Genomic DNA, 19,399 nt, shown 5'->3' with positions numbered 1-19,399 from the left:
TCATTTGTTGTCCCCATGTCCTGACTCTCCCTGCGTCTCTCTCCCCATGCACTATGCCTCATCTAACCCGCTCTTTCTTCCTCTCAATGTCCCTCTGTCGCAGGAGCAAAAGGTCTTCAGTCCCCACCACAGAGTGTATTTTTGAGCTCCCCCACTTCGCCCTCCAGGCCACGAGGGCCCAGACGCTTCTGCTCCAGGCGATCTGTCAGAGCTGGACCCACAGCGTGGTCAACGGAGCCCCGTCAACTCTCAGCGAAAGCCTGCTCCGCGAGGTGTACAAAGCTCCAGGTAAACCACGCGCTCTACGGTAGACCCTATGAAGTTAACTCAGCCTGGAAACAACTGGACCTGTTAGTTGTCCCCATATCTACTCTGCATACCTATTATTCACTCAGAAGTAGTTGGGGAAATTAGTGTGTGATGATTACGTTTACATTTTTGTCTGTTCGTGGGAGTGAAATGGACCCTGACCCTTGCACCATACTGTTTGGTCGCCATCCAACAGACAAGTGTTCCGGTGTGTGAAGAGAAAAGGAGCAGGTTCATCATAGAGTTTTTCTAGTGCATGTGTTTTTAGTTGCTTTGCATGACAATAGTCTCATTGTGTTTTTTTCCAGTTGTATTGCGATTGCAGGGTAGCAGTAAACATTCTGCAAAGGCGACTCACTCACTTGGCAATGTGAAACTAATACAAACGCCGAAGATTAATGCCGCCTTTAGCAGCTCATTCTGTATTTCACTCACGACCAGACAAGCTGCATCACTTTGTTCATCTGGTCTCTTTTAAGCTATTGTGTTAGATGTTAATGCGTTCATCATTGTAGTTGATTTATTCAAGTCTCATGAAGTACATTTACTGTCTTTCGTTTGTTTAGTCCTCCATAAAGTCAAGCTTGTTTTTCAGTACCACTAAAATGTCAAAAGAGATATATGGAACTGGCTGGAGCTTAAAGTGATTTGACTCTCTCATGAACAGTTTAACAGTTATTGCTCAGGGCTTAACACATCATGTAACCGACTATCATTTGACCCAAACCAAGTCAACCTGATAGGAGCTAGTTAGCTTCGGGCAAATTGGCTGCCGACTCTATCCCAGGAACACAAGCACCTCTCCAAATACACACGTTCACACTAAACCCTTTGGCTTAATCAACTTGTCCTGTGCCCAGTGTGGGGTAGTGGACGGGCAAATTAACTCTGAAAGGTTTTTTTACGCTTGGTGTCACCTAGGATGCCTTAATGGTCAAATAATACATTTTGCCCCTTGTTAAAGAAAGGGAGGGGAGCCTGAATTCCATAAAACAGTAGCGTTTCTCATGACGGTAGCATCTGGACAGTCCTCAGGAGGGCCAGGGATTTTCCAACTCATTAGGATCATGTTGTTTGGTATGCCGTCAACATTCTCCCTCGACCGAGCCGGCCAAGCTACCTTTTTCACCGTTGCGCGGCCGCCAAAATTTATGAAACCGGTCTCCCGTGGAGTGAAGTCAAATATTCCTCTCCCCCTCACTCTTGCCTTGCTCTTGGAACGCGGCTAGAATAGAAACGCGGAGAAACATTTGCACATCTGGTCCGTGTGCTGGCAGGTTAGAAAAAAGAGCAGCCGGGGAGAAAAAAAAAAGTTTGGGTTTCCCAGGCAGGAGAGTGAAGGGGGAATAGGTGATGTGTTGTGTAAGTATATGTTTTGCGGGGGGGAAATTCTGCAATAATTCCTATGATATAACCGGAGATGTCTGGTGGCGTATCTGCTTTTGAAATTGCGGTGACACTCATGGGCCTTAAAGAAGATGTTAGCTGTCCCGATCCCTCTCAATCTCTGGCGTGACAGCTTAAGTGCGGAGGAGAAACGGAAAATGAGGAAACGAGAGAGGAGATGAGGAGCACCTTCCTGTGCACCCAGGAAAACCTCGCTGCACAGCTTCGGTTCCTGTGGTTTTAGTCCGCACTGTAGCGCCACAATGGGAGTTTGTTTGTTTAACTGCACAAAAGCTCACTGGAGGCAGTTCTCTTTACTTTACATCCTTTAAACCTGTCTAATGACAAACATGGGGGACTGCACTGTTTAACTGCTGGCCACTTACTTGGCCCTTCTGCGCGGCTAAAAAAAGTGTTTGGAATCTTAGCGGTGGCGGATTCAGATCTGGATCCAGATTTAAGCCCTGCGGTCGTTTGTTTGTTCTTGTGTCACCCAACCAGCAGTCATCAGGCACTGCCAAGACAGACAGCGCTCACACACACACACACACACACACACACACACACACACACACACACACACACACACACACACACACACACACACACACACACACACACACCCTGAGGCCAAACACTGAACATGGCATACTAAAGCTGTTCACTTCCATGTGCCTTTTTTTTTTTTTTTTTTTATTCTTTTAGGAATTTCTCCTCCCTCGTAGCCGTTTGATGTCACAGGGTTTTGCAATAGTGGAAGGTGTTTCATATCGAGGTCTAGCTGATAACACAGATGGTCAGTGTCCTTCGCGGGGGAGCCGTCCGGGTATAAGATTTCATTCCCTGTCCAAAAGGAAATTCCACGATTCAGCAAGAGGGGGAGGGGGGGACTCAACAAAGCTTCAGTTTTAATCTCAAGGTACTGACAGACTGTAAAAATGTTCTTCAAAGTAATTGGTGGACTCAGATTAAAAGTAACAGTCAAGAGACTTAAAGTCATTGCAGCTGACTGGAACTCAGCCACCAGAACTTGTAAGACTTGGAGTTTGTGCGCTGCTCGGCGGGAACGCAGCAAGCAGCATGTGCAGTGAAGCCCGTGTGGAACGACGGTAGTGAAGTCTCGGTTTGTCTCACGACCGTTTGTAGGACGGCGATGATTTCCCACGCTGCCCTAGTGAGTTTTCCTGCGGTGACGCATTACTCCTGCGTTCTCCTTTTTGCATTCCGGTGAAGCTCACACTGGTGTTGTGTTTTATTGGCGGGCTCTGCAGCAAACAGTGTGTCATACTTCAATGTGTCCGGTTGTCTGATGAGGAAGGAGAAGTCCATAGATCAGCCGGGACTAGATATGTCTTCAGTTTAGTCAAATGTGTTTCAATTCAAACTCCATTTGTCTTTAGTTTAGAGGCTGTTATTTAAATGCTGTTTTGTATTTATTCAGTAATTCTCTACCCAAGATCTTCCTCATTGACAGTTTTTTAGTACATTTTGTAAATAGAAAAACAAAACTAGTTATGAAATGAAACACCAGAGTATGATTTACTGTGTGAGTTGTAAAAAGACATTTTCGTGGTGTTTGTTTTTTGCTCCATTCCTTCTTTACTAACTCCAGTTTTTGCTTTCCCCAAACCTTCTCTTTCTTTTTTTCTTTTTAGCTGTTACTGTCATCCTTTCTTTCCATCTTTTCCGAGCAATTCTATTCTACCAACTTTTTATTTTCTCTCCCTCTTATTTAATGTTGTTGCTGAAATCATAATCCCACGCCATCTTATTTTCCCTCCTCTAACTCTGCGTATTTGTTTCTGTTTCTCCTCTCCTCCTGTGACCGCCAGCTCGTCCTACATGCTCCCTTTGTTTATACTTCCCAGGATGCTTTCGTGGTTTCGCAGTAGCAGTAGCAGCAGCAGCAGTAGTGGTAATAGCAGTAGAGAGGCGCCAGTAATTCCTGCCCTTCCACCGCTTCCAGCCACGGCTAACCTCAGCTCCAGCGACACACTGACCACAGTGACCTCCCACACGCTGCTCCAGTCTGCAGTCTTTGTGTGTGAGTGTACGCCGTGTGTTGCGCATAAGTGTGTGAGCGTGGCTAATTTTGATTCAGGGAAAGTGTAATCTCAGGGCACAAATTCATTTCTGTCTTCTCGGTGCATCTCAACGAATATTTCGATATACAGTGGCTGAGAAGTCTGTATGAATTTGCATTGACGTCTGTTCCGCATTACTTTAGCCCAGAATCTTTAGAAAACATGCCAAACTATGCATATGAATGACTTTTTATAAAACAATACAAGAGAAATGCAGAGCGGTACAAATTCATAAATGACCGAATGAACAGCTGATCTACAGTCGTATAACTCTTACCAAGTGTTTTCATAAATTCATAGTTACACTCGGTCAGTGTCACAGGTCAAATCTAACAGGTTGTCATGATACGGTCCTATATTCTTTACACTGCCATGAACACACACTATATGTGTCTATCTCCTCCCTGTTGATGATAGCGTCATTGGATCGTGGCTCAACGGTCTCTTTCATTTCAACAGGAGTATTTATAGCTCAGTACACAGTGATGAGTCACAGAGAGCTCTCGAACCTGCAGATGGTACAACTCTGGCTGCGACCCAATGATCTCCCGTCCATGTATTCTAAATATTGCCTTTATTATCACTATGTGAGAGTAATCACAGAGTCATAGGTGTGTGTGTGTGTCTGTGCTGATTCAACAGGAATTAGAAGTCTGGGTTGCGTCTCCAGACGACGCACAGAGAGGATGGGATGCTCTACACGTTAGACAGCTCATTAAAGAAGACGGATGATGTTGCCTGTCTGGTCCAGTGGTAGAAGTGCTTCATAGCACGAGTCCTTTCTGCTTGTGTTATTTGCTTGGAAGTGGCGGAGAGATATTTGACTTATTGTTTTTAGGTCATCCTCCACAAGGACTACACAATGATGGGTACAATCGGTTTGAGTGACAGCTACAGTATGCACAAGTTGACAAATATCCCTCCCTTCATTTGAGCCAGACTCAGCTGTTGATTTCATACAAACAGGCTTTTTCCTGCTCATTGTCCTCCCTAAATAAACCATTCTGGGACCAGTTCAGGATCTCAAAACAAGTTGGCAAAAGGAAGTGGAGCAGAAACTCAGCCCAGTGCTATAAACTTTCTCTGCAGATTTAGTGTCTTGCGAAAGGGCCGCTTTTTGAAACACTAAAGATCAAGGTCATTTAAACAAGCGTAACATTGGCATTTCCACCAGTGATGGATTCCGCTTTAATGCAGCGACCACAGCTGCTTTCCTGGCCACAGAGCTCCGCGGTGGTCTGTTGTAGGACAAGAGGAGGGGCGGCGGGGGGGTCTAGTAGTAGAAGTTGGTCTGTGGTGGTCACCAGACGTGCTCTAGATGATTGCTGGGTGATATACGAGCTGTGACATAACTTCGACGTGACAGATATAGGGAGGGGGGAAAGAACAGAGGAAGAGGAAGAGAGAGAGTGAACGATATAATGAGCAGAATGAAAAATGAAAGCGAGGGTTGAAGGGAAAAGAGTGACAGAAGGGAGAAAATAAAGAGATTGAGAGCGAGGGTTGGACCTCAGTGCCCAGAAACTGGCCATTGGTCCTCTTTATTAAACCCAGCTTTTACATCTAATTGAGTGTCAGGTTAGACACACACAGACACGCACGCACACACACACACACACACATAAAGAGACGTGCATATGCACAGAGGCATGCCCATCTCCATCTTCAGCAAATCCTATATGTGCCCCCGACCTCGCAGCGTACGATCCCATTTAAGGCGAATGGCGGCGAGAATGTTTGGATACAGCGAGCGCATGCTCTCACCGTTCAGCGACTAGAGGCATGTTGATGATAATAGTCCTGGGCTCATGCTCTCACTCCGAACGGTATCTTTATTAAAACAAGTCTTTTGTTTTTACAAGTCCCCCCCTACACACACACAGCGGGGGATGGGGCGGCCGGGAGGAGAGAGAGTTGAAAAAAAGTCAAGGAGACTTATTTATACTTTTTTTCTTCACACTGATATTTCCCATCGCGAAACAAGCGTGGCCTCCTAGAAGGCCGTGTCAGCAACGTTTTTTACGCAGTTTTGCGCTGCATAAAAAAAAGGCTGCTCCTGTCATGCCCCCACCCCAGTGTCGGTACTCGCTCCGTGTTATTGTTTGGGGAAATAGTGTCAGTTTCTTATCGCTCTGTCACCTCCGTATACTAATCCCTGGTATGCGGCACATTCAACGTTCCAGAACGAACCCGTCTATCTCTCCTCCCTCCTCGATATTTCTCTCTCTCTACCCATAATGCAGCTGGTGGCCTAGTCCTGGCTATGAGAGGTTGCACCTCGCTCAGTTTTCCATCGTTTTCCTGAGCAGTTTTTGGCCGACACGTCCCTCTTACTCACAACCTTAACGTCTTCCATCCATTAATCGAGACAAGCCAGAGGAACATGCAGCTTTGCCCTGTCATATAGCGGGCCCATACACTTAGCTCATGGAGATTGTTTTGATAGTCCTTTTTCATTGTTCCACAATGAAAGCAAAAGAAGGAAGGAGCTTTTTTTTCCCCCCTCGCTCTGCGGTTGTCACAAATGTCAGTAAAGAGATGGGAAGCCTAATGAAAACCCTGAGATGTCTGTTTCAGCGCAGCCCCGGCCCCCTCACTCAAGTACCCATGCTTCTTTGAAGAGGTAACTTATTGGTCCGAGAGAAATCTCTGCCTGTCTACTTGTCTGCTTCACGGATTGACATCGGGGCAGGAAGAAAGCAGTCAGGGAACGGCAGGAGAGAGGGCCTTTTCCGTCCGCATACGCAACCTTTTTTCTGACATTAAAAACACGTCGCGTCAGCATCAGAGACGCGATAAATAAATCTCGGATGGAACATGAGATGGTTCTTGTCAATGAAAACTTCAATGAGCCACAGATGGCCCCCGCTCCACTCCTGGCAGATTTGCGATGACGTTTTAAGTCAATCCAGACTCGGGCCTTCCTCCTTTTTCTTTTGTCTTCCTAAAGGCTCTCTGCTCTTTCTCCGTCGCTCGCTTCAGGCCTGAGCTAACGAGAGAGGCCAATGCAGAACAGGAGTGAGTTGTGTTGTGTCGTTCCACAGTTGGACATCTGATTACAGGGATATTTCTGTTTTTAATGGGATGAGAGGAACATAAAGCGCCTGAGGTCTGCCCCTCCGTTAAACAACATCTCAAGTTCATTTTCACCAAACACACACACACACACACACACACACACACACACACACACACACACACACACACACACACACACACACACACACACACAGAGAGAGAGAATCATCAGGGGACATCAGGCTTGTCATTTCTGGATTAGATTATTCATTCATCATTCCCTCCATCCTCACACTGTCCGCTGGCTTCTGGTGAAATATGATATTTAAAAGAAATCAGAAGTCTACTGATAGTGTGCCAAGGGTTTTCTCTCCCCTGTTTGTTTGAATAGTAGCCCACTTTTCTGTCACGGGAAATAAGATGGACATGGATGATCCCAGTGCAGGATCTGCTCCCCTATCTGAATCATTGATGGTCTCTCAGGAGGCATCGTTCCACTAAATCCAATATACCGTTGGCACGGTGCAGCACTTAAATTGGTGGTTGATGTCAAAGATCTACTGTGCTTTTTAGAAACCTGGCGGGTCGTCGCTGGTCGAGTGGGGGGGATTATTTAGCTGGCTGTTTGGGTAGAGCAGACTTTCAGTAGATCTAAGCACTTCTCATTTAGAGCTGGAGCACTCGACTCCAGACCCCCCCCCCCCCCCCCACGGAGGGTAAACTGAAATATGATATGAAAACCACCGGCAGCCGTGGTTTATGAAACGTTACCATGGCAAGGGACCACAACATGTTTACATTATAATTTATATAATTATATTTTTATATGTTTACATGCACCAAATATTCAAATTTTTGCCCTTATTCCGAGAAACGCAATAGTCCTAGTAAGCTGTTTACATGACGAATGTACATGAATATTCCACTAATATTCCTGTTTACGTGCAGCGGTGCATATTCCGATTAACCTAGAACGACCCCATGACACACCCTCATCACCGGGGACCAGAGAAACCCACGTCGACGCCATTCTCTTCTGTGTTTGACGGGTCGAGGCCCTAACATGTCGTTTATCACGTCAAACTACAGAAAAGAGGAACGGCAGGAGCCATTTTGCCTCTTTGCGTCAAAATCTGTTTTTTTCAAAGACCTGTTGACCGTACAGAGCTGGTCGTGTGCATGTAAACATAGTCAATGTGTCATCAATAGATAATGCATTAGAAAGTCAAGGTGTGCAGTACAGTTATAGTATGGTATTCATAGTTGTATTGTTTATTATAGGGATGGCTCTGCATTTAAAGATGTATTAGTCACTAAATAGAATAACTGGCATTAGAGCATATCTTTTTTTTTTATTATCCCAAAGTACATAATGGTGTAAAGAGTGAGACTCATCAGGGATACATTACATATTATATAATAAATAAGTAAAAGAACAGCTTATTTGACAAGTAATTAAATAGCTTAACAGCATGTTTAAGAAGTCCACGTACGCACAAAGCAGTGAGCGTCACTGCGACATAAAACAAAATGCACTGTAAGTAGAACGGGCTTTAAAGCACCCACAGCAGAAGCTACTAAGCCCCGAATCAGTGACAGCTCCAAATAAATCTGTTTGTATTTATGTCATCTGGTAGTGTCTGCAGAGCTGGCTCCCCGCTGTGAGCCAAGCATCCCCATCTAAGGGTAGCGACTAGTGCCGACCGAGCACATAGCTCCGCGCCACGAGGCCATAAATTTCCACTGCGACTCCCATTTGAAGTGCCTCGGCAGCAACCGAAAAAAAAACCTGCGTCACGTCTTGGCTACCGCCACACACAGACACAGTCAGCCCCTGCAAAGCTGAGGACATAAATATTGATCTCGGTGGATCACTGATAAACAAGAGCTCTCTGCTTGATTTCTCTTTAATACTGTTCCATAAGTTAAGCCTGAGAGAGAGAGCAAGTGTGAGTCGTAGTCCCAGAGTTAGAGGGAGAGAGAGCAGTAATCCAGAGTTACGTTTCTGTGACGGAGGGGCTGGTTTTAGTGTCATTAGCTGCGGTCTGTCGTTTCGAGCATCTCTCTCTCGCGGTGGAACCACACTGGCATTCCGTCCTGGCTGCAACTTCAAAGTCAGAATGCCCCCGTTTCTTGCGCTAACCAAATTTGTCAGGGCAGCATTAGGCCGGGGATCTGGGAGATTGAGAGGCAGGCCCTCTCATCCAGAACTGTGTTTTAATGGCCTATCTCACCGCCGACTAATCATCTCTCTTACAAGTGGCGACGCGGGAATCCTCCGTGTCACAGCACATGTTTCTCTATCACTCTCCGCACATCTGTCGCTCTGATTCTCTCATCGTTCTCACTTCTTCTAAAACTCTTACACTCGCTTTTGCTCTGCAATCCCCCCCCCACCCCACCCCCCACCCCGTGTCCCGAACCCCACCGCCTGGGCCCATTAGTGTTGGCCAAATTGCTTCCGCATGAAGTCTCCTTAATTGTGGTAATTCGGTGGCAGAGAGAACCAAGGGTTTGAATGTGCGGAGAACATGTGTCACTGCTTTAGTGGGCAGACGGAAAGGCAGGCAGCACCTGGAGGGGATGGTAATCATGGAAATTAGACCCCCAGCCTCCGCTACCACCAGCACTTACACCCCATCACTGTCTTAATACCACCACCACCACCACCGTTACAGGCAGCATACCCCACCACTCTAACCTCTACCCAGTGTGTCTCTGTGTGTGTGTGTGTGTGTGTGTGTGTAGACACTTGTCTGCTCGCCTCTTAAGGCCTTTACAAACCAGCGTTTTTTTTTTCTGTGGGATTGATTCACTCATCAATATATTTTATGTTTATGTTTTTATGTTTTCTTTCACACAGAAAGCCACGTGGTTTTCTTGCGTAAAGAGGTTTCATTTTTCGGAGCTTGAGCAGTGCGATTGAAGGTATCAACCAATCACGTTGCGCGAAACAGAGCTATTCAAAAAGTACACCATAGTGTGTAACAACTGGGAGGCTCAGTAGTCTGAACCAAGCCACAGCAAACCCGATTCGCCCTCCTGTAAATCGCTCGGTGTAAAATGCACTAATACTGAATCAATCATGTGAATGAGCGGCAGGATTAAAGGGTGAAAGGGAGGGCTAGTGATGCGGCAGATCAACGATAGAGCCGGGTATCTTTATCTGAATTACATACTCGGAACTTGATTTTTTTTTTTTCTTCATGCACCGCTGAGCAGCTTTCATAGGAATGTTTGGGGCCCCGCCTCCAATGCTGTATCCAGTTCTCTGTATATAGACATATACACTAAGAGGGAACTCAATAAAATAGTTTACAGTAGCTTAGGCTGTAGACAGTTGACCTCAGACAGACTGCCAGGCGCTACTCTGGGTCAACACGCTCCGGTAGTTGGTCCTCTGCCTGTGCAAACCTATTCAGACCTTTTACTGAAAAAAAAGTGCTGCAACTGTTGCAAATTTGCATCGCTGCCGGTATGAGTATTTTTGATTTGAAACATTCGCAGGCGAGTCCCCCCCCCCCCCGCACTGTGTAAAGGCCTTTACTCCGGGGTTTTTTCCACCCAATTGCATTGTGAGGGTCCTTTAGTTCATAATCTTGCCTCTGTGTCTGTTGAAGAATTGACCGGTGATGGAGGTTTTCTACCTACTATAGTCACCATGCTTGTGAGTTTGTGTTGTTATTTAGCAATGGCAGCTAGCTATCACTGCTCATGTACTGCCCAGCTCCTGTTCCAAGTTTTCCTGCAAATACCACTACGTTTAAGGCCATCAGATTTACTGCAACGGCTTTCATTTGTTGGCTCAAGGCTGATTTACTGTTTACTGTTTTTGCCGGTTGCTGATAGAAAGTTTTGTTTCCACGAAACCTCTTAATTGAACACGTCTCTACCGTCCTAAGAATCATTTTCTGGTAGCATAAAAACAAGATTTTGGTTCAAAGTGATGCGTCTACCCTGCAGACCCGTGCTCCCCTACTGCCAAAGCTGCTCTCGTCTCAAATTTAACTGCGGGACCAAACCACTACTGGTTCACCTTGTCTGTTTTTCTGCATGTGTCTGTATTTTCGCTGTGTGTCAGTGCTGGGCACGGCGCCAGCAGACCTCCTGCTCCTACTTACTGCTCCTACTTCAGCCCTTCCTGACTTAGGAGAGACAGTTATTGTTTCTGCATCAGCACTTAATGGCTCAGCTGGCTGCTTTTGGGTCTACCCAACTTGTCCATGTCTACCTCTCTTTCTGTCAGCCCCCCCCCCCCTTCTAGCTGCCGTGGGCCCGTTGCCAGACTTTGAGCTTTTAGCACTTTAGGTTCTCTTTCCTTCCCTGTCTGTCTTTGTCTCACTACTTGTCCATTAGGGCTCGGCGATAGTGTACATCCTTGTGTCAGCTGATCGTCATCACATATAAAACAGATCCCTAATGCATAAATACGTGCCGGGGTCGGGTTGTCTGAAAAGCAGGGAAACTCTTCACTCATGACTCTAATGTGACTGAGTGGAGGTGTTATACCTTGAATCATAACACAGCTTTAATAGCTGACTCGGCACAGGCTGTACCTTCTTATCTTTCTGTTTGTGCTTGTGCTTCACCTTTAGTATCAAAGACACTTTAAGGTTTTTGTATCAGCTTGTAACGGCTCCCCTGGATGCTTTCTGAAGTTCAAGAACACGCATTTAAAATAACGTCTTCCTTCGTCTTCCTCATCTAGCAATAATTCAGTAGAGGTTGGCATGATATCGTACAAAAAGTAACTCATTTTTCATGCATTGTTGTTACAAACGCCAGCAACACGTGTCAATTTCTGCTCTCTCCATGCATACGGCCTTTTCAAAATATACTTCCGTCTTCACAGGGAACTTAGTTAAATTTAGGCAACAATACTACTTGGTTAGGTTTAGGAAAAGATCGTCACTTGGGTTAAAATAACCACGGAAGTGCATCAACTACATCACGCAAGTTATGTGACAAATTAATTTAACGAACAGCGGTCTCCTGACCCATCCCCCCTCCTGTGTGTGCTTTTGTTTTCTTTACACTTCCTCGATCATGAGTATGTAGATCATGAGTATGTAGATCATGAGTATGTAGATACGGGGTGACCGTGGATAAGTGGAGAGCAGGGCTACCTTTCAATCAGAGGGTCGGCGGTTCGATCCCCGGCTTCCCGGATAAAAGCGTCTGCTAAATGGCCGTAGTGTAATGTAACATACAAAATAACTTTGTGAGATATCAACACATCCCTGCGCTTTATTTGACGTGGGTTTAGCTATGGATGGTGGATCCTGGCTTAATTGATTTTAAATAAAAAAGCATAAATAAATGATTTCCTTAGCATTAGAAGTGAAACTTGCTGAGTATTCCTGAGGTATTATCACAAGTGTTTTGTGAATGAAGGCCGACACAAACGCGGTGCGTCCTGTAGCTTCGGCTGGTCTGGCGTTACGGGCAGACAACTTTCCCATACCATTCCTCAAAGCAGTGAGCAGGACATGTTGGAATGTGTAAAACATGGCAACTCTGCAGATGTCCCACACACACACACACACACACACACACACACACACACACACACGCACACCGAGACTTGTGCACGCCAACTATTAAGGTATGCAGAGAGCAAAGAAAAGCAGCCCTCACATCCCATATTGCCCCATCCATGTGTGTTTTCTCTCTCTTTTTTGAATCCGTTCAGTCTTTCTTTTTCTTTCTGTCCCTCAGTGTTTCTTCACTGACTTTCCATCCCTCCTTCCCCTCGTATTTTCCACACTCGTTCACGGCGCTCAGGATGGCAAATCCAGCTGCCCACAGTTGTCCTCGCACTGTTTGATGGAGTGCTGTAGCCTCTGGCCCCTAGCTGTGTGTTTATGTACTTCTTGCACCTGCCCTCGCTTGAGGAGTAACAGCACCACACACATTCACTCACTCATACACTCAATCTCTCACACACACACACACACACACACACACACACACACACACACACCAATGCGTCTTGCATACATAAACCAAAGTGAATACCACTGTTAAGTCGACAAACTACCAAACCCTGTGTTTTTCCCTCTTCCTGCGTACCCCACTTTTTTTTATAGTCTAACAGCTGGACAATACATTGTCCAGAGCCCCCCCACGCAACCGCCAACCACCCCAGCAGGTGCACCGTGCCCTCTAGGACATCTACGTGGGGAATGTGGGATAGTGATACCCCTAGTTCCATTTATCAAAGAGTAAATAGAGCAGGGGTAACCGCCCCTGTTGAGTTCCAGATTGATCTTGCACTTTCAACATCTCCATCTTTTCCTAAAGGAATGAAGTGCTCAAGGGAGCAGGCAGCGTGTGTGGAGGCCTACTCATCACTGTTGCAACCATTTCTCCTTCAGGACTGTTTTGAAAAAGGCCAATCGGTCACTGGGTCTGGATATCCGCTCTCCACCATATTCTGGGTACTTTAAGGGTCATGTGTTTCTAGGTTCACTGAGACGCACTCCATAATAAAGCCAAATGTCTGGTGCAATACTTTTATGGCATGCGTATGTAAGCTATATTGTTTCCAGGCAGGGCAGCCCAGCTTAATGTAGAGCCTATGTCTTTCTCTATCTCTCTCTCTGGTACTGGATCACATCAAATAACCCAAATGTCTGTACGTGCATGTTTGAGCTTGCACATGACTCTCTAAAAGTGGTCAATAGGGTCACTATTTGTTCTGAAAAATCATTGTGTAAAAAGATAGGACCATGGCAAAACTCATCTAAAACATTGAGAAGATTAGATTTACAAAAGATCATCAAAAACACTGCTTTAACTGTTCTCTGAAACAATATGTGTGCTTGTATGTTCTTTGTATGTTGTATGACCACAAATGAATCCTTGTGGTTCTTAATTCATAAACAGATTCATCATTTTGACAGTAGTGTTGTTTCTTTGAGCAGTAATTAAAGGTAGGCGTCGTTCTCTACCTATCCCTTAAAAACACATTGATATTTCTGCACGCAACATACAATGCAGCTGAAATAATCCACCAGATCTACACTTCACATGGAACATCTGTCCTGTAGAGAAGCAGGTAACTGGAGCCACAGAGGGACACGCAGCACCGCTCTGTTTGACCTGCAGATACATTAAGGGGCAGGGGCAGGGGGGGAGACAGAGGGAGGGTTATTAACATCCCCATCTTCCATCTGGGCTGATGGAGGGCCTCTCAGACAGCAGGTGAAGAGGTTGCTGGGTAATTTGTCTCACAGAGAGAGAGAGAGAAAGAGAAAAGGAGGGAGAGGAGGGAAGTCAGCGGTTAGGGATTTTAGCAATTGGCAGTAATTCTCCAGGTTAAATGTGCCGTGTGTCTACTACGCTCGTGTCTACTTGAATCCACACTGCCTGCTGTTTTACATTCAAACTACTATTCCAACTATTAGCTGATTGGGAATAACAACTGCAAACAGAAATACGATGTGCTCATTTTTGTGTTAAACAACCTTCCCAACCTAAGCAAGTCAAAATTTGAGTAGTAGTGATTTGACCGTACAGACAGAGGAAAGGGGGGAGGAGATAAGTGGGGAGTAAGAAGAGTTTATTTACAGCTAGAAGAGTTAAATAGTAAGAAATGTAAGACAGGAAGTCAGAGAGCAAGTGGATGTGGATGAAAGAAAACCTTAAGGTGTCCCGACCAGCTTCTTGGTCTTCTCTGAACTTCTGGTGTCCACCGGCTTCATTTGTTCTGGGTCACCTTTCCTGTGTTTCACTTGTGAGCTCTTCTTTGCCCCACCAATCTGTGAACTCAGTCAGAAAGGGCTGCGGACACTTGTAGGAAATGAAGTGCTATCGGTGTTCAACAATTAAAAAAAGGGGCGGGGGGGGATTACTGTGAGAAGCGAAGCCTTCGCTGGAACAAGTGTTATAAGAATTTAAATGTGCTCCCTGGAAGAATGTAGCATGTGATGGATGGGTCCTCCTCTCCTCTCTCAACAGCCGCTTTGGCACCGAACGCCCCAAAACTCCGCAGTATCTTTCAGCCGTCCAGCCATTCCTCCCTCCCCCTCTTGTTATGTGTTTGAAATAGCCTCTCACCATAGAAATAACATTGATATATCCTAATGACGAGCGTGTAATCCACCCCCCCACCACCACACTCCACAGTGCAAACAGTTTCATTTTGGAAAGATGGCAGACGGTGGGTTCTTCCACACTGTGCTGCCATTAAGAGAACTACTCATAGAGCGAGGAGCACTGGAGGCTCCTGTGATGTAATGCTGCTGTTAGGTGAGTTGTAGTTGACACTAAGCTGGATGCTGGTGTGACTGCATTGGATATTGTTTTGGAAAGATATATCCTTTATATTGGCCCATTACTCACACTCCTAATAGTCCCTGTTATTCAACTGAAAGTCATTCAACCCGGTAGATTTAGTGGGAAATTGTAAAACATTTAAGGTTGTTTTTTTAATGTCTTTTTATACCCTTGCTGGGCACTTTTTTAATTCAATATGGATGTGATTGTTGAGACGATGCTGCATCCAAAAGTCCCATCAGTGTACTGTAAATGTTCCCACAGGAAGCTGTCTGAATCCAGAGGGATCAAAATACAAATCAAACGTTTAAATCTGACCCTGTCAGTTTGTGCTACTAAGTCATAAACATTTCAAATGTGTTAGAGACTGACATAGACTGTAGCAGAACTAAGACGTCAGGTGCTGATGAAGGCGTATCATACGTGATAGTAAAATGTGTTATTTATTCATTGTAGCTTTCGGGGTCAGTTCATTTATGTTCGGGCAAACTTTAACAGCTTACTATAATATCTAAAAGTGTTTTTGTCATTATGGTGAGGAGACACACCAACAGGTTAACTGTGGAAACAGAGGGCCCCACCAGTATCCCTGTGAGAGGCGAGATAAACGCCTGGTGTTGGTGATACCAGCGTTCCGGAGCACCTGGTTTCTCACAACTCTGGGAGAGACGGACAGAGAGGGAAAGAAAGGGGTCAAGACCAATTAAAGGCCAATCAAGTGTTAAACGAAGCCACGGCAGCGGTGTTTAAACCTTCCCGGACTGCACTTCATTTTCACTCTGTGTTTTTTTTTTTTTACATTTTTTATTAGGTGTGAAGTCTCCGGGCCCGTCACCGACCCTCGAGGGCTCGGTCCAAAACCTGGAGCTGAAGCTCTGCAGCCGTGCGACGGTGAAATGCGCCTCGGGAACCGTGGGAGCCGTAAAAGTGTGCGCCAGGACCCCAGGTGTGTGCAGCTGTGCCCTGTTAAAACTTTACTGCCTGTGTAGGAGGGAGAGAGCGAGACCGACTAGACTCTTCTTTTACTTTCTTTTTAAATCCTACTTTTACACACTTTGCGCTCTTTCTCCCGCTCTATCCTCATCTTGATTTCCTTCCAGCTCCGGGATTGGGTCGCTGTTTTTTCTCCCGGGGGCACTGTCATTGGGCTCTGGCCATGTCTTTGATGGCGAGGATGTTACTGGAGCTTGTGTCACAGCACGGAGTTCACGGGGTCAAACTGCACACGTGATGTCAGGCAGATTATAACATCTATTGCAGCTGTCAATATAGAAATACAAAGAGGGAACAAAAGCATGTGCAGTTCATTTTCTAATTTCAAAATGAACATCTACAGGGGATGCACACATAAGGAAAGACGAGTAGTACTGTCCATCATGCTCCTGTTGGTCAGCTTTACGTTGTGACTCCATTTTTGTCTGTTTGACATGTTTTGTTTCTGCAGCACTGTAATAACATTTTTATCATTTTTCCCTCAGATTTCATCTGCAGTTTCATCATGCCGTTTTTTATTGTCTCTTGTTGCTTTGAAGGCCCAAACTGTTGATTTATTTGCAGATAAATGCTGATATTTGTGTTACTATAGCTACTAAATTAATATCAAAAGCCTTTAAGCACAATGTGTTTTCAGTATTTGGGGTTTTATTTTCTCTCCTTTTTCTTTAGTAATCCATAAAGCATTTAAGCCAAGAACTGTGGATATGAATATGTTTTTAGAAACTGTTCACTGGGGGGGTTTCAATATCTTAATTAGCCTTTAACCCTTGTGTCTCAGGTTCGGGAGAGGGTGTTAAGGAGAAGCTGGTTCCTTTGGTTCAGGGCCCATCTGACACCAAAGAACTCCACATGAGCCGCTGGCTCAATGAGATACGCAAACCTGAATCTCTGCTGGCTCCTGACCTGCTGGCCTTTTCTGTTCAGGTCCCTCAGCAAGGAGACGACTGCAGGAACTCAGGTAGAGGCTTATGAAATGTTGCAACAGGTTGCAAGTGCATGCACTCCAGCCTCTCATTTCCTCTCCTCTCCTCTCTCCTCTCCTCTTTCTCTTGGCGCTCCTCTCCTCTCTTTTTCCCCTGCATCTATCATTGTACATTGCTCTGTGGATTTCTGACTGGACCTGTGTAGTTTTCAAATCACAAATCACCATTCCGCATTGATATATCATTTTTTTCTAGCTGATTTTCCGGTGGTGGTTGTGGTGTGTGGACTTGTGACGGGCACTAATAGTCCATATTCCATCTCAATTATTGGTGATCTAATGCGAGAGTCTCGGTTTGTTTGGGCCGTCATATTTTCCTTCCCCCTTTAATGTCACGCAATGCCCCTTTTCGGTTATTTGTTTAGTAAAGCCGATAAGTGTTTTCCACTCCCGTATCCTTGAGGCAGGGCTGGCAACGCGGCGCCTCTTTACAGGCAGCATGCGTTCTCTAAACAGCAGTTAGTCTCTGTCAGCGCCGGGCCGAGCTGGCTAACAACAGCTAACCGCTCCGAGGATTGCCGTGGAAGGCTGCGCTGATGTCAGGTTGCAGTTTTTGATTGCGTCCTTAGACCACGGATTATATTTCTGGTGTGTGTGTGTGTGTGTGTGTGTGTGTGTGTGCGTGTGTGCGTGCGTGCGTGCGTGCGTGCGTGCGTGCGTGCGTGCCGTAAAGGGAGGGTGGGGGATTTTTCAGTAGCCCTGCAATTCAGATTTCAAACTCGGAGTGCTGTAGTGCTTGATTTAGTCGACCCTTTAGCTGGATATTTAGTGACTACAACTCGGTGCAATCTTCAGGAGTAGCCAGGCTTTTCTCAAGCCAAAATGGCTCCTGGAGAGCGTTCTTCTGCGAATGAGGACATGAATATCAGTACGTTATCACCAACCTCTCCTCCCCACCTGCAACTGTAACTGCTTGTCTTATCGGGCAGCTCTACTGGGCTCCCAGGGAAGATTGATGCCTTTGGAAGTAGATGTACTTGACGGTCTCTAAAAGGTGAGTCTCTTAAAGTACACTCTGGGCTGTTATCCCGGCAGAACAGCAGATCCATGAGAAGCCAGGGGTGACGGTGTAAAACAATACACGCCCAGTATTTTGTCTTCGGAGTCACAACTGTACATCACTTTTAACACAGGGCTACGTAAAAAGCCCCGAACCTGAGTCGTATCAGGCCCCGGGGCCCCTAAACATGTCAGCGCCGAGACGGAGATAGAGCTGGCCCTCAGGTGGTTTCAAACTGCGAGGAGAAGATCCAGCTGTAGCTCAGAGCGAAGTGAAGCAAGAAGATAAGTACGCTTTAGAGACGATGGATTTGGGAGGTCAGCCCTGACCAGGGACTCCAGTCCACTGCTGTTTGAATGTCACCCCCAGTCAATCACTGTCCCATTGCTAGTGAGCAGGGGGCCCAGGACACGGCTATAAATTGAAAAAGCAAGGCAGGGTAAAGCTTACATTTCATAGGCAACTCACGGTTTGACGAACGCAAGGACGTTCGTCGAATAAATATCCAGCGAGCTGCAACGACACCGGAGTAGATTTTAAAAGCAACGCTGGGTTTTCTGTCGCGGGGGCTGGTTCCACCCTTCACAGACAGAGACGGATACTTTTAGGAAACTCTGGTGAATTCTATTTAGTGCACCGCCTCAGACTATTACTTTGATTTAGGGAGCATATTATTTCAGCAAAGCAATGGCTCATAAAGACAGTACATATTTTTGAATATTAAAACCTGATCTGAACACAAACCAGAAGACGGAAAGGAAGCAAAAAAGAGGGGGAGAGGGAAAGAAGATGAAGGTGAAAAGGGAGGGGGGGGGGGGCTGACTCCCAGAAGCACTGGATATATCTCCAGCAGATGTGGAGCAGTGGAGGCCTGCACTCCTTCTCATCACTGCCTCAAAACTCTCCCCCTCTTCTGTGTTTAATGTTCTTTGTTTCTCGCTTTCTTTCTTTCTGTCTGCGTGTCTCTTTCGTCTCTGAACCTCGTTTGTTGTTTTTAATCTCAAATCTAGTCCGTCTCTCCCTCTCTCTGTTCTTCAAGCGTGCATCTCTGTTCCTTTTGTGTTCGTTAGAAGTCCGTCGAGGCATTAATTCCTCATGGCTGGTGGGAGGCACAAAGGAACACACTTAAATGAATAAAGAGCAATTTGAAGCAACATTTTCACTTTTCACATGTTTAATACAAAACGCTGCAGAACAGCTGACACACAGGCACACACACACACACACACACACACACACACACACACACACACACACACACACACACACACACACACACACAGGCACGCACACACAGTCAGAGTGTTTCTGCCAGAAATCCTTCTTTTATCTGCAATATACCTG

At 45.8% G+C, this 19,399-nt stretch overlaps 1 protein-coding gene across 1 annotated transcript in view; it reads left to right on the top strand.

Annotated features, from left to right (window-relative positions):
• LOC137891619 (intermembrane lipid transfer protein VPS13B-like) overlaps positions 1-19,399 on the top strand; it is a 333,991-nt gene that overhangs the window by 72,136 nt on the left and 242,456 nt on the right. The window contains exons 17-19 of the mRNA XM_068736332.1: positions 104-288; positions 15,889-16,023; positions 16,852-17,031. Of these exons, the coding sequence (XP_068592433.1) occupies positions 104-288; positions 15,889-16,023; positions 16,852-17,031 (500 nt within the window). The remainder of the gene's footprint in view (positions 1-103; positions 289-15,888; positions 16,024-16,851; positions 17,032-19,399) is intronic.

Source organism: Cebidichthys violaceus, unplaced genomic scaffold (genome assembly GCF_023349555.1).
Source record: "Cebidichthys violaceus isolate CVI_PGR_0920_01 unplaced genomic scaffold, fCebVio1.0.p SCAF_7, whole genome shotgun sequence".
NCBI lineage: Eukaryota > Metazoa > Chordata > Actinopteri > Perciformes > Stichaeidae > Cebidichthys > Cebidichthys violaceus.
The sequence above is the reverse complement of the archived record's forward strand: the minus strand, read 5'-3'. Positions and strand labels throughout refer to the sequence as shown.